The sequence below is a fragment of the Cryptomeria japonica genome, chromosome 10, assembly GCF_030272615.1.
Source record: "Cryptomeria japonica chromosome 10, Sugi_1.0, whole genome shotgun sequence".
Classification (NCBI taxonomy): Eukaryota; Viridiplantae; Streptophyta; class Pinopsida; order Cupressales; family Cupressaceae; genus Cryptomeria; species Cryptomeria japonica.
Window position 1 is genome coordinate 14,206,324 of NC_081414.1, and position 16,774 is coordinate 14,223,097.

General features: G+C 30.6%; 1 protein-coding gene across 1 annotated transcript; it reads right to left on the reverse strand.

The window, feature by feature from the left end:
• Positions 1-8,353: 8,353 nt before the first annotated feature.
• On the reverse strand, positions 8,354-15,251 carry LOC131076709 (protein C2-DOMAIN ABA-RELATED 8). The gene is made up of 4 exons (XM_058014011.2): positions 15,113-15,251; positions 14,897-15,009; positions 13,271-13,366; positions 8,354-8,777 (listed from the first exon to the last, which is right to left on the reverse strand). Exons 1-4 carry the CDS (start codon positions 15,201-15,203, stop codon positions 8,499-8,501), a joined length of 579 nt encoding a protein of 192 aa, XP_057869994.2. The 5' UTR covers positions 15,204-15,251; the 3' UTR covers positions 8,354-8,498.
• Between the last annotated feature and the right edge of the window lie 1,523 nt (positions 15,252-16,774).

The following is a 16,774-nucleotide window of genomic DNA, read 5'->3' on the forward strand; positions in this document are numbered from 1 at the left end:
TCATAGGATCATTTCTTCTCTTTCAAATCCATAAACTGCACATGAAAAGCAAAATCAAATTCCAAGTTTAGCTTTGAATTTTGGATTCTCATGGCCATATACATCATGGAAATTGGCATCTTATCTCTAGCATCCTGACCCAATATATGGCATAAGGAAAAATAGGTCCTTTGAAAGTAAAATTGAAATTCATCCATAGGAAAAGGCTCATTCCCCACAAGCTCCATAGCTCGATTGTTAAAACCCTTTTTGCGGTATAGCGGGAGCTCATCTATTTTGTATGTTTTTGTCAACCTATTATAATCTTGCTCAAATTTTATCAACTCAACCTTAGTGGTGGCTTGCTTGTTAAACATAAAGCAATCTACAATGGCTGACCATGTGACCATGCCACTACTAACAAAGGGCTACTTGTTATTCTTACTATCCTAGCAATAGGGTGCTAATTTTCTACTAAGACTTGAATCAATTCTACATCAATGAGCACATTGGGCACAATCAGATTGGCCAGGTCCAATATCCAAGGGTTTGATAGTGGGACTTTCCCATACCGATTTTTATTAAAATATCGAAACAAATCTCTACCAGCTATTGTATTAGGGAATCTCTACACCCTTGCATATTATCTTTGAAAATATTCCTTGACCCAGTATCTTCTGATTGAGGCAAGATGTAAAATGATCAAGTGCCTGAGAACTGATCAAGGAGGGGAATTCACTTCTGGTGATTTCAACAAGTATTGTGAAGAACATGGCATCATGAGGCAATTATTTGCCCCCCAGACTCTACAACAGAATGGCCTAGCAGAGAGGAATAACTGGACTATGGTTGAAGCAGCTAGAACCATGTTGATTCAAGGAAAGGTAGCTCACACCTTTTGGAGAGAAGTGGTGAGCACTACAGTCTACACAATGAACCAGGTACTCATCAAGAAAGGTAAGGATAAAACTCCTTATGAGTATTGGACCGGTAAGACACTTGTGGTTAGCTACTTTAGAGTGTTTGGTAGCAAATGTTACATCAAGAGGAGTGAACACCAGAGCAAATTTGATGCGAAATGTGATGAGGGAATATTCTTAGGATATTCCACCAAGAGCAAAGCTCTCAAGTGTTTCAACAATAGGACTTAGAGAATTATCGAAAGCATCAATGTAAGAATTGATGAAACCTTTGAGAAAACTGAGGAAACTGGTAGTGAGCAAGCGATAAACGAATCGGTTGCAACCTTCTAGGAACCGATTGACAGCCAACCGAGTACCAGTAAGAATGTTCCTACACTAGCAAATGTAGATGCTGATAATGATGGAGATGAGGATGAAGAAGAAAAGTAAGAGGAATCTATCAAGACCATTCCTCGGTATGCCAAGCTGAATCATGATCCTAAGCAGATCATAGGAGATAAGGATGCAGGAATCCTTACAAGAAGAAAGGTTAGAGAAAACTCATGTATGATCTTTGAATTTGAGCCTAAATCATTCAAAGAGGCACATAAGGACGAAGAATGGATCAAGGCAATGGAAGAGGAACTTGACCAGATAGAGAAAAATGGTACATGGTCTTTGGTACCTAGACCGGAGCACAAAAATGTCATTGGTAATAAATGGGTTTTCAGAAATAAGCTGAATGAGGATGGCATAGTGATTAGGAACAAAGCTAGATTAGTGTGCAAAGGATATGCTCAAGAAGAAGGAGAAGACTATGGAGAAACCTTTTCTCTCGTAGCCAGATTCGAAGGAGTCCGTATGCTTCTTGCATATGCAGCTTTTAAAGGTTTCAAAGTATATCAAATGGATGTAAAATCCGCATTCCTAAATGGTGTACTTGAAGAGGAGGTGTATATTGAGCAACCAGATGGGTTTGTCCTATCTGAAGACAGTAACATGGTATGTAGGCTACATAAATCCTTATATGGACTAAAGCAGGCACCTAGAGCATGGTATGAATGTTTGCATTCCCATCTTGTGAAGATTGGATTTGAGAGAAAAAGTGAACATAGTAATATCTACTTGAAGTCTGAAGGAGATCGGATCCTGATCTGTGAGGTATTTGTTTATGACATTATCTTTGGTGGAGATGACAAGATGAGTCATGAGTTTGCAGATGAGATGAAGAAATAATTTGAAATGTCACTCATAGGGGAGATTAAATTCTTCATTGGACTACAGATCCAGCACATGAAGGATGGAATCTTTATCACTCAATCCAAGTATGTCAAAGAGGTGTTGAAGACCTTTGGCATGGAAGATAGCAAACTGGTTGGTACTCTGATGGTGATCGGTTGTAAACTATCTAAAGAAGATGACTCAGAATTGGTTGATGAGAAGGAATACCGATCAATGATTGGTAAGTTGCATTATGTAGTTCATAGCAGACTGGATATTGCACATGCATTTGGCATTACTGCAAGATTCCAGAAAAGTCCAAGAGTATCTCACTTGGTTGTAGTCAAGCGGATTCTTAGGTATCTAAAGGGAATTGTTGACTATGGATTATGGTATCCTTATAGCAAAGATTTCAACTTGAAAGTACACACAGATGCTGATTGGGTAGGAAATATAGATGACCAGAAAAGCACAACAGGTGGTGCATTCCTTCTCGGTGGTAGACTGGTCTCATGGATGAGTAAGAAGCAGAGTTGTATCTCTCAATCTACAGCAGAAGCAGAGTATGTTGCAGCTTTCATGAACTACATTCAGACAATTTGGATGAAGCATGTATTAAATGGCTTCAAAGTTCCTATACTTGAACTGGTAAGTATATTTTGTGACAATACTAGTGCAATTAATATCTCCAAGAATCCGGTTTTACATTCTAGAACCAAGCAATTTGAGCTTAAGTATCATTTCTTGAGGGAAAAGGTTCAGAACAAAGAGATTGCACTGGAACATGTTTCCAGTCAGGAGCAGTTAGCAGACATATTCACCAAGCCTCTCCCAAAGGCTACATTTATGTACTTAAGAGGTGAATTAGGGGTGTTACCCCTTCAGGAGGTAAACTAAAGGTATATGCTCCACATCAGTCAGGTATTGCATAGTCAAATTTTTCTTCAGGATTGATGTGTTGAAGGATGCTACTCCTCAGGGGGAGTAGCATAATGGAACAGGGAAGCTTGTGCCTCTACTTTGGCATTGTTGTCAAAGGGGGAGAAGATGTGAAGTGGAGAAGATATCTTTATTTATTGCCATCAATGCCAAAACGGGAGATTGTTGGCATTATGTGAACCGGTATGAGGACATAATGACATTGTATGTTGTCATTGATGTCAATATGCTGAAGAAGTGAGAACCGACATATGAGAGAACTGGTAGAACACTGTGAACCTACATTTGTGCCAAAGTGAAGCATGACATTATATGTTGTCATTGATGTCAATATGTTGAAGAAGTGAGAACCGGCATATGAGAGAACCGGTAGAACACTATGAACCGGCATTTGTGCCAAAGTGAAGCAGTGTGTTTGTTCATAATGAACTGGCATATAGTTATGTGAACCGGCTCATGGAAGTATTGTATGACTACCGGTTGGTAGTCTCAACTTCAGGGTTTCCAGTTTAAGTACTTCAAGCCTGTGTGGCTCAACCGGTGACTTTGTGTGATGAGTTAGCATGGTAACAAAGAACAGATCATGTTGCCACGTAAGCCTTGTGTGCGTGAAGGATCTTGCATGAAGGAGATTGTTCCTATCTACCCCGGGAATGTGAGAAGTCTATAAAACGGTGATAACGTGTGATGGGTTATCAGCCACCATAAAATTGGTGGAAATGGATGATGGTGTATTATGTTAACACCTTTTCTCATTACTGCTATCCTGTAGCCCTTTGATTGTTTTGGAGTTTGATATTTGTACTACTGTAATGTGTTGTATTAACATTTCTTTTCCATATCGTTGTCACATGGCCTCCTAGCCATCATGGAATATGGTACTTGCGAGATTGCGGTAACCCGTGATATGGAATTATTTAGCTAATGTAATGAATTGATTTCTATTAGAGGTAAAAAATCATGGATTTTGTAAGTCATAACAACGGGGAACTTTGGGACATAAAGGATTTTGAAAGGTTGTTGATATTTTGGAAGGAGAATGGATAAAATGTAGGCTTAAAATTCATGATTTATCAATTTTTTTGGGATTTCTAACATGACCAACACCAAGAAAGGAGGCACAAAGTGGTAACGTTTGGGTTTGTAAATCCAAACAACATGACTATTATGGCATGGTTCAGGTTTACAAACCTGAACACCACCATACATAAGCATTAGCAAGGAATGAAACATGATGCTATTTGGGTTTACATACCTGAACAACACCATGTGAATGGTGTTGTTTGGGTCAGTAAACCCAAAAACCACCCACCACAAATGACATTGCAATGTTAAAAACAAAATAGTATTCAAGTTGATAAACCTGAATAAAATTATACATTGTTGTGATTCGGGTTCTTCAACTTGAATACCACCAATGTGAAGGGAAAAACATTGAGGAATAGTGTGATTAGGGCAAGCAAACCTAAATCACACCATTCAAACAAAAATGACATGGCTCGGGTTTACAAATCCCGACCACACCAAGCCAAAATGAAGATTCAAAGCCAAGGGAAAGGTGACCTAGATAGGGTGCACAAATAAAGTAATAGAACACAAAAATGATAGGAAAAAACCATGGAAAGGAAACTCACTGGTAAAAACTCATAAGAATCATTATAATTTTGGAGGAGAAGATAGCCCAATGAAATCGCCTCCAAGAAAAACAAAAAACCAACAAGAGATTACGCGGGTTGAAGAGATTAAGAATGAACTAAAAGGCTCCTAAATCAAATCAATAAAGGAAAGATTTAATTCAACCATGAGTGTAATTAATAGGTGCAAATCGGGTTCATGAACCTGATTTTCACTTAAAGCTAAGCCAAGGTGCATTTTGTGTTCATGAACTTGATTTGCACCTTGTGCAAAGGGAAGAGAAAAGGAAAAGGTGTAAATTGGACCTAGGAACCCAATTTACACCTAAAGGCCAAAATGGTGTAAATTGGGTTTATAAGCTTGATTAACACCTAAAACTTAAAAGGGAAGGAGTTTTAAGATTACCAAAAAGACAATCATGCACATGGAGACCAAATCAACTCAAAAAGTGTGCATAAAGATTTCTAACTACAAATGGGCCAAAAATTTGCAGGGTTACCCCAATTTTTCCCATATTGGGGATAACAACTAGAAACAATGTTTATCACTCAAAGGAGGCCAAACCCTTCATATCTCTAAATGTAACAACTAAGGAAGATCATGCAGTAGAACAAATGGAAACTAAAGTAGTGGTTGAGGATATAATTTATCCTAAATCAAATCTAGAGGCAATAGAACTAGAATGATGGGACTTCAATTCAGATGATTGTGAGGTAGATCTTGAAGGAGAGCTCTAATTTTCTCTTAATAACTTGGATGTTGCAATGGAAGAGTGCAAATAATACAAGACTAAAGTCGATAAGGAAAACAAGGCAATTGTCAAGATAAAAGCTCAGATTGAAGGAAGAAAAGAATGTGAAATCAAACTCAAAACGATAGTAGATGAAATTTCCAAGGTGAAAGCTAGAATGAAGAAAGAAAAGAATGTGAAGACAAACTCAAAAGGGATGAAATTGTCAACCTAAAGATGTAAATTGAAGAATGAAAGATGATTGTTGATTGTTTGCATTCCAAGCTTCATGACAAAATTGTTGAATTCTCTAAGATTGAGGAAGAGGTTGCCATTCTGAGAAAATAATTGGAAAATGCAAAAGTGTAGATAGACAAAAGCTTAAAACTTAAAGGTGGCAGTGATAGACTTGGTGAGATACTAAGTGTTGTGAAGGGGGAAGGCTCTAAGACTAAATAAAAAGCTCATGGCGAATCTGAGAAGACAATTGAAAAGAATTTCAGACAAGTTTGGAATTAGAAGAAGAACTTCAAAAGACCTACTCTTAGATAAGCTACTCCAACCAAGTATTCTCAATCTTTCATTGGTAACTATTATTCCTACAACTAGTTTGGGCATAAGGTTGTTGAATGTAGAAAAAAGATGAGTATGAATTCATTTAGGCCTCCAAGGTACCATGCTATTAATTCTCAAATATTTTATGGTCAATTCTATTATTGCAATAATATTGGTCACAAGGCTAATGATTGTAGAAGTAAAATAAGGAATAATTATGCCATGAACTCCCATTCTTTCTATGATTATTGCTACACAAGAAAAATGTTTGGTCATAGAATTATTGATTGCAAATTTAATGTGAGAAGTGGTATTGCCTACTATAGTTGCAATAAATAAGGACACATTGCAAGGTTCTGAAAGCGGAAGAATGTGGGAGCTTACAAGAAGGTTGATTCGGTTTAGAAAATGAAGGAGATGGATAAGATGTGAAAAAAGAAGGATGATAATGAAGTAAAGTATGGTTCTATATCTATGCTTGGTGTAGAGGAATCCTCTAAAAAACTAAAGAAAAACACAGAGTTAGGGGAGTTATTCAATTCATATTTTTCATCCCCCTAAAGTTATCATCTAGAATACAAACATTGATAGTTTAAAGAGATGTAGAACCCCAAAAAATTAGCTTCTCATTCATGTTTGGTGTAATTTAAACCATGTGACATGTTTGGTGCACATGGAAAGGATATATAAAGAATACAAAATCAACTAGAATGTGTAACAAGATTTAAGTAGAGAATCGATAGATAATAAATTAGTTGCTTTTGATGAATATATAACATAAAACAAGGCCTTAGGTAAAGAGGTTGTAATTGGAGAAGATGATGGTTGAGAGTAAATATAGAGTATCATTTATGCCTGAGACATGCACAAATATCAAGTTCCTATAGTTATGTGTAGTTTCAAGGTGAAAGTAAACTTTTGCAAGAATTTAACATTCTCATCAATATGTAGTTGTCTTTGGTTATGACTAAGAGTAATGATGTAAGTTGATAAATGATAAATGTTGGATGGTGAATCCTTCCAATGGATTGTTATTTAGTGTTGTCAATATTAGTGTTGACGATGTGGATATTTTCTACAATGTTCCAGATGCAAGTTATCACCCTTTATTTAGAAGATGACATCACCCACATTGTGCTTCCGTATTGCCATTATTGATTTTGACTAATGTATTTGACCATTGATAATTGTAAATTAATTCTTGGTTCCTTGTGTCAATGAAAGGACCAAAGCTAGTCATTTTGAAGGGATACAAAATTAATGATAACTATGGGACATAAGCTAGAGTATTCCAAACTTCTAGTTTTTTTCATTCTTAGTGAAGAACACTTGTTTATTTCTAGAAAGTTGTAAAATTTAAGACTCATTTTGTCATTTCCTAATTGTAAATTATAAGTGACTATAACTTGTTATATTTTCTTAAGGAAATATCAAATTTTTGTACTACATTCAAGTGCACTTGACTTTTTTCTTTGTGTAACAAGTTTTCCTTTGAAGATTTACATTGTGTTGTATATAGTTGTGAATTAACCTTGTGAGGTACAAATAGTTTAGGTTTCTATCTACATGTCTTGAGAAGCATCCATGTGTTGTTTCTGAAAACTCAAATTTCTCAACCCTTTTTCTCACTTCACTTTAACCTTTTTTCTATGTTTGTAAATCCTTTAGAAGTTAAAAAAACAAAGAGCCATGTTAAAGAATCTTAAGGAAAGTTAAGTTAATTTTGGAATCACCCATACAAATTGTAAAATAGTAAATTTGTACAAGTTTTGTGCAAATTATCAAAATTCATTCAAGTAAAACTAGACAAAGTTAGGTTAAATCCTTGTAAATCCTTAAGTCTTTGTCAATTGTTTTTTTGTAAATTTGCAAAACCTTGAAACTCAAGTAAATAGTTTTAAAAGAATTGCTCTAGAATTTGACTTAAATTTCAATAATAAAGGTTGCAGAATCCATTGCTAACCTTACCAAATAGTAATATTGGTAACATTACAAAGTAGAACTATGTAAATTAAATTAATATAAGCATGCCCAATTCTAATATAACACAAATAAAAAATAAAAACAATAATATTAAAATTTAATATTACATAAATTATAAACAAAAAAACAATAATATGTGAATTAAAATATATAAACATTAACATTATTAGATTTTGTTTAAATTTAGCAAGATTATGTTTGTACTCTATTTCTTTTATATAATATTTTCTCTTTTAATTTTTGACAAATTATAAGATTGCATGTGTTATTTCAATTAATTTTGAAAATTAAGTAATATATAATATCCATAATTGTAAAAGTAATATATAATGTATGTATACTATATTAAGTAAAGAGATCATGTACCTTTCTAATCAAATTAAAAAAAATACTTTTTGAAAAAATTAACTAATAGAAATACTTTAATTTTATAAGATGCATATAATCTAAATGTGTAAAATATATTTGTTTATCAAATAAATAATTCTATCTATAAGAATGTAGATAGAATTCATAAGATAAGGTTAAAATCTTTATTACAATATTACGTAAGACTACACATAAATCCATATGAGGTCAATAGTAACTTCTCCGCTTGGGGCATTGTCCAATTTGAGATGAAGTTCCTGTTTAATCTGCCCATTTTCCATGAATATGCAACTATCCTTAACAAATCCATTAGTTTGAGATGTAGTAAGCTTTCCAACTTCCTTTTTTCCATTCTCTAGTTTTTGGAATTGATACTTTGTGGCATAATTCATGAGAGGAACAATATCTACTTTTATGTTTCCCAATGGTTCATCTGATGTGAATGTATCTTCATCCATGACTTCCTGCAAGTAAATTATTTTAACAATAAAATTTAGATCAAAGAATAAAAATTAAAAGGGCAAAAAGCTATTAAGGTTATAAGATTAAAAAAATATAATTTTAAAAAATTTAAAACTTAAAATTAAAGTGAATAATAATTTAATTTTTAATTTTTAAGCTTTTTAAACAATATAGAAAAAATATTAATATGATATTATTGTTAGAAAAATTTTAAAAATAAATTTTAGTATTCATATTAATTATAAAGAAATTTTACATTATATTGAATGGAAAACAAATCTACCATTCGATAAAAAATATAGAAGGAAGAATAATAGGATAAGAGTCTTAATATATTTTATCATAAATATAAAATATAATTAATTTGGAGAATAAAAAAATTATTTTCTAAAATTTCAGAGGAGAACTTTTAAAAATAGGAAAATTAAAAGATATCAATAACACCTTTGACACAAAGTTATAACATTTTGTTGAAGTAAAACATTACCAATGTATTTTTAAGGTATTATCATAGTTATGAAAGAGACACTAATCTCCTCCATTATGTATGGGTGGATGTGCTATTATGCATTATAGAGTATAGTACATTTGCCTTTATTTTATGTGTTGTTGTAAAACAAATTTGCTAGGATGTTGCTGTAAAAATTTTGTAACATAATATTTTTATAAATTATTTATCAACATGGGATTGTCCCAATTACAACATACTAATATATTTATAATAAATGATTAACGTATTTTATTATAATTTTAATTATTTTTTTGTTTTCATAATATATTTTTTAGTCATTTCTAAGATGCTCTCAACTAATAATTACCATGTTAATATTATTTACTCATATTCATATAGATTTTAAAAAATCAATAAAAACATTTAATTATAGGTGAAGTAGTCTCAAAATAAATAAAAAATCATGAACCATATTATAAAATAAAAACAAATACATATATGATCAAAATAAAAAGAAAATATAATAGGATGACAAGACCATTATGCCCTCTATTATACAAAAAAAAGAAGATACAAATTAGGAACATAACAATTATCCAAAAGAAATTACTTTAAATCCTTATAAAATTAATGAGGAGAAAACCTTAAAATAGACAGATTTTCAATTTTATTTTTCTACTATTGACTCACCATTCGAGAAGATTATAATTAAAAAATAAAAGGACATGAAGATATGCTAAAAAATATTCAAAATAATTTTGATATATTTTTTAACATATATAATATTTTATGCAAAGTTATTTCATCAACACAAATTTTGACCCAAGTAGAAATAGCCGTCTAAAAATAATATATATAATTGATACAAATAAATTTAAATTTTAAAGTTGTTCAAGAATATAGTGTAAAGAATTTTTCATGCACCCCATGATCAAATAAAAATAATGCATTTTGATTTGAACCACAAGAGATGGAAGAGTTGGAGGAAGATATCATAAATGATAATAAGGTTGGGGTAAATAGAAGAGGGGAGTGGGTGACATGGTTGATTGGTGAGAAAGGTTCTAGTTTTTGAATAAGGTTAATTATTTGTCCAACAAATATGTGGGAAAATAGTCGAACCCACATTTGATTATGCTATGAAGCTTTTGAAAATCAAAATATCTTTTGTTTAGGTAGATGTGATTTGAAATTGGTTGAGTAGTTTGGTTGGGAAGGTTTCATAGTTGGGAACGTGCTATAGGTTTAATTGTACTTCGTTTCTACTAGTACTACAAGTTTTTTTGGGCTATTTTGGGTTTCTAATAGGTTACTACACATGTATAAAATGTTAGTATAGATGTGTTTGAATTATTTATAGGTATGTTGGAAGCTACAATAGCCATGTCAAAAGTTGTTATAGTTGTATTAAAACATATTGGAGGTATGGCAATGTGCTTTACAACTCATTTCAAAAACATGTAAATTCTAGTAGTGTCACTTTATTAAATATTCTAATTATCTCAACAATGTTACAAATGATGAAAAAATGTGAAAAAAACACATGGATAGAGTTTAATTCTATTAAATTGTAGTGGGGTTTTTGAATATATCACCTAAGAAGTCATGGAGTCGATTATACTTGCATATATTTTTTGTAAGTTATTTTTGGCTAATTCAACATGTGAGAGGCCATGGAGGTATAAGAAATTTAAGAGGAAATATTGCCTTTTGTAAGTGGTTGTTTGAATTTGTGTTGGGCCATATTTATGTTTTCATCTATTGGGAAAATATTACAGGTAGTGAACGAACATGCACATGATTGTACGGTTGCTTAAGTATTAGAGAGCATAATATTTTTCATTCCTCTTTGGAAAACCTTATGGGAAAGATGAAATTTATTTGAATTGATTTTGGAATGAACGTTAGAAGGCACACTATTTTTATCTATTATTTTTTATCTTCTTGTAATTTGAATTTAATTTGATTACAAGTGATTTAATCCTTTAAGAGTAGGTTGATAGTTTTAGTGGAGGATTTAACCTAAGAATCTATAATCAGTACACCATTTAGTTTATCAACCTAACATCTTATAGATCAAAATATTATAAAAGTGCATGGACTAAGATAAACCTTTTTAGAAATGTTTAGACTTTAAATGAAGTAGTTTCCATGAATTCCTAATTAAGCTAGACCAAGGAAATTGATATTTTCATATAGGGATAAGAAACATACACTTTGTAAGAAACTTATATTAGAGAATATAACTAGTAATGTATGGTACATCAAATAAATATTAGGTATAAATTTAGTTATAGTGAACGTGCGATAGATTGTTGCTAAATCACGTTCTCATAGATACAATAGGTCTTATTGGATCATTCCAAGAAAAAATAGTTCAACTAAGTTAACACACATTGAGCCAAAACTTAAGGCATGGAGTAATTGAATTAATATATCACATGAGGAATGATAGCTCAAATAATATAAAATCATTAATTATCATCTTAGATTGGTTGTCAACATGATAGTCGATAAGATTTTGACAAGTCGTATTCAAGAACTACACTATGGGGATTCTGTATAGTGTTCTTAGTCATCTTTCTTTAACCATTTATAAGATCAACAACCCATTGCTATTGTATTCCTATTCTCCACATGGATTTGTAGGACTAAAATGACTTATTTTATACTTGAGAAACAAAGTGTCACTTTAATTGATGTTGGTTTATTTATGGCTTGTGATTGGAAAATGGCTTATCTATAATAGACATGCTCATCCTAAATGCCTATCTTGTCATGTAAAGTGATGTCTTTCAAACACCTTTCTTAGATAGTCCAAGTGCACTCATGTAATTCTTGGAAGTGGATCTGCAATCTCTTTTCTCCTTCTCTTCTAGGATTTTTCTCTTGGAGAACTGTTTAGTTTGGGGATGTAACTCTTTAGTTTGGGGATGTAACTCATGGATTAGTTATATTACTAAATTTCAATTATTTTTAGATTCTATTTTTTCAACTTAAGGAAGCTATAAATAACGGTATTTTCATGAAAAAGTTATTAACTATTATTTCTCTCTCTTAATTGAAAAGTTCATCTACTTACCTCTTCTTATTTTTAGATCCAAGCGTAGGAAAAGAAAATGGTAGTATCTAACTCAAGCACTTAAAGGACCTCGTCAAGTACTAAGGGATGCTTCTTGTTCTATAGGCAAAGATCTACTTAAATTCTTAAATATAACTACAACTAACTTTTTGTTGACAAATCCATTGATATAGTTAGATTTTATTTTCACCTTCTCATTCCCAACAAAGGGTTTTGAATCCGTCCTCACTTGAGGAAAGATACTATGTTGATGTTAGATAGGGTCTAGGCTTTTTTTCCTACCTCCACCACTAGGCTACAAAGTATTGATGTTACTTGTTCATGAATCTTAAGATAGTTGGGAAGTGCATAATCCTCCTAATGAGTCATCTACTCAAAGGTGGTTAATAGAAATATTAATCTTTTCTCTTCCTAGTGTTGTAACTATTTCTTAGTAAGAGACTAATTTCATTATTTCGTACCTTGTAATTTTAAGTATTTCTTACTTAGATGTGTTGATGAGCCACACATACCTATTAATTATTTTTATTCTAATCCTTCTATTATATGCTTTATTATTTTATAATTAATATATAATATTCATGAGAATTTTCCTAACGAATAATTTAATATAAGAAATAAACATGTAAATAAATATCTTTCATTATTTTCAAATAGACTAAAAACTTAAATTTCATTAGTTAAAATTTGTTAATCTCTTTTATAATAAATAAAATGGTAATCAATTCAAACAAAAATTACATTTTGTTTGTTTGTTTGTTTGTTTTCAAAGTTTTGAATCTATCTACACATCTAGAACAAGATTATAAAAAATATGTAAAATCATGAACTAATGAAGGCAAATAATTGTATGGGGTTTAAAAGTAAATCATATCACAATAAAGTGCTTAAGAAAAAAAGTGAAAAGCATTAAAATAACTTATCTAGGATTAGAAGGAAAGCCAAAGTTTTAGATATCATACCACTTCAAGTCGTGGGGTTTTGGATGGAACGCCGATTGTGAGTTCATCATTCCAAACAGGGTCGAGAGACCTCTTTATTGTTTTTGTTTTCACCCTCTATAACAAAAAAAAAAGTGTTCATGCTAAATACGCAAATATTTACTAACACAGTTATTCTAAATTAATTTTTTTTAAAAACATATCAATAAAAATACGAGTTAACAATTGCTATAATTTTTCAAATAAAAATTAAAAATTAATTTATCACATAAAAATTAAAAATTAATTTATAATATGTAATAAATTTTAACTATTTGAAAAGTTGAACAATATATTTATTGAAAAATTAAACTTATACAAAAAAAAAATTATAATTTTTAAAAATATATCAAATAAAAAAAATTATATTATTTATTATAAAAAAACTAAATAAACAATTCATATTACATATTAAAATTCCATTTAACTTCTATTTCCATAAAAAAACAACATTATAATCATTATACACATTTAAACAAATCTAGATCCTTTACATAAATGATATTTATGTTGACTATAAATAATGGTCATCCCCTAAAATGCAACAAATAATGGTTTGTCTAAAAATATTCAAGTTATATAATGATATTTTTTGAATGACTTTTGTGTCTAGTAAATGGTATTTTCTATATTGCAATAAAGAAAATGTTTTGAGACAAGCATCCCTAAAAATATTCAAGTTGCAAATATAATGATATTTTTTGAATGACTTTTTCAGTTGGTTAATATTTAATTATATTAATCATGATTACACATAGAATATCAATTTCAATTATATATATGAATATATTAAATAAATTATGTTATATAATGATATTTTTTGAATGACTTTTGTGTCTAGTAAATGGTATTTTCTATATTGCAATAAAGAAAATGTTTTGAGACAAGCATCCCTAAAAATATTCAAGTTGCAAATATAATGATATTTTTTGAATGACATTTTCAGTTGGTTAATATTTAATTATATTAATCATGATTACACATAGAATATCAATTTCAATTATATATATGAATATATTAAATAAATTATTAAATCAAATTAATTATATAAAAAAACATAATCTAAATTCTAGTAAAGGGGAGGTATTAATATGATGGGAAAATGAAGGAAAAAAAATTAAACTGATATTTATTTTCCAAATATAAATACATCAAATTTCATAAATATATTATAATATCTATTAAAAACTATTAAAAAAAAATTAAAAAAATTAAATATTATAAAAACAAAATAAAAAAATAATTAAAATAATGAATAGTGGTTTTAAAAAAAACCAGAAGTTATATATAAAATAAAACAAATCTATTATAAAAAAATAGTAATATTGGTAAACAAAATAATTTTTAAACAAATATTGTCTACAGGGACGTGGTGCCATGGTAAAGTCATCTTATTAGTGAGGTGGCCACTAAGATTCAAACTCTAGATCATGGAAATTAGTTTATTTTAAAAGCAAAAATTATGAAAAATTAATTACAAAAATAGAACCAAGAAGTAACTCACTTAAAAATAGAACCTAATAATTAGTTTATTTTAAAAATGAAAATAATAATCACTTTTGATTGAAGCAAAACAATTGATTAATTATAAAAAGTAAAATAACTCACTTGTTGACCCAACTTAATGAGCACGTAAGGATCACTGCTAATCAAATCTTTCTTCACCAAATTGAAACCTTCATTTACACGCACTTTTAACAGTCCAATGTAATTCTCCATCTCTGCACACCACAGTTTTTCCCTTTTTCGATTAACTAACTACATACACAGACAGACATGTAAAGCATTTAAATAAATAAATAGTGAAGGAATTATTTTTGTGACCTGCCATTGAATATAGAGCCTGTAGTTTTAGATGTGGATAACAGGGTTGTATGAAGCACTGCATATTTTTCTCACAAACATATATACACATTTTTTATTCAATTCTCTGGTTTTGTTGATAGGAGAGAATAATAAAGTAGAGCATTCAGCGTCCATATAACGCTACGTAATAATATTCCCAAACTTTCGGTGACCAGAAGCACCCATTTTCTTTATTCTCTACGTCAATTGATGGTGACAAAATGTAGACTAACTTGGAATAAGCACAAGCATTTCACTTTAAAGCAGGAAAAAGGAATCTGACCCCACAGTAAAGTTTGTTTACCCGGGCAAAGAATAATTGAAGGAAAAACTTAGCAGCTGATAAGTAAATAATCCCAAAACTTGAAAAAGTGTTATTCTTCACCACCCCCCACCTGTCTTTATTCCCTACTTTATAAAAATTACATTTTTGGAACCATATATAACACAAATATCTTAAAAGATCAACTCAACAATGTCATGGCCATCTTTTAGGTTATGACGAAAATTGCATATTCATTTTCTTTTTCTTCTTTTAATATTTCGAGTTCATTTTGTTTACAATTTTCTTATTTGATAGTAAGTTCATAAGTAGTATATTTCTATGAAAAAATGAGTTGTGATATTATCTCAACTTCTCAACTTCTTATCATTATCACCTATTCTAAATAATTGATTTCGATTCTACGATTTTCTTTTCAGGTCCCTAGCTTCAATTCATAGGTGCACGACTAACCTTAATCACTTTAGCACATGTAGATATTGTTACGATAAAGTGATACTGAACTTGCAATCCTAAGTCATTTTCATGTGTCTCTAATGATTTGGAAGGTGTACCTGGTTGCCTAGGGTCATGGCGCTTCAAAATATTTGATGTTTATTTACCCATGACAAATTGTAATTGCATTCATAAAGATGGATTCAATCATTGATGATAAATACAAAGCATATTCAAAAGTGTCCACTTTGGTGCGGGGAACACTTTGACTTACATGGACTTGTGTTTGTTGTTGCATGTTATCCTGAGTGGGGTGTCAAGGTTTGCATGTTGTGCATATTATCTTGACTGGGGTGCCAAGATTTGCATGTTGTGCATGGTGGTTGTCAGAGCCATTAGTAAGTAACATAGTAGTGCTGAACACTTTTGATTTCAATAGGGTTAGGCATCTATGTGAAGGCCATGTGGTCATTTATATTTTTGTTGTTGTTAAGTTTACAAAGTGTCTATGATGTGGGGTGTATGGTTTTTGCGGGTAGATTTAACCCTTGTTTTGAGATACCATAAAACTGTATTCTCATTCTAACTCTTTTATAAATTGGAGACACATGTTAGTAGAAGATATTATTTTTTGTAGGTTTTTGTAGTAATGAAGTGCTACAAAAAGTCAAAGAGAGAAGTTTTATTTTTATAAAATTATTTGAATTTTAATACAAGTTTTGGATCTCTTTGTGTGTGATTTATTTTTGAAAGAGTTTATCCATGTAAGTTTTATTTCACTTGTGTTTACAATTCTACTTTCTATTATTTATTTATTCAATCATTTTAATATCATATTAGGTTACCTTTGATAAGAAAATTATATATTTTTGATTGGCATCACTTCGTAAAATTTCATAACAATAGTTTTACCTTGTTATTTC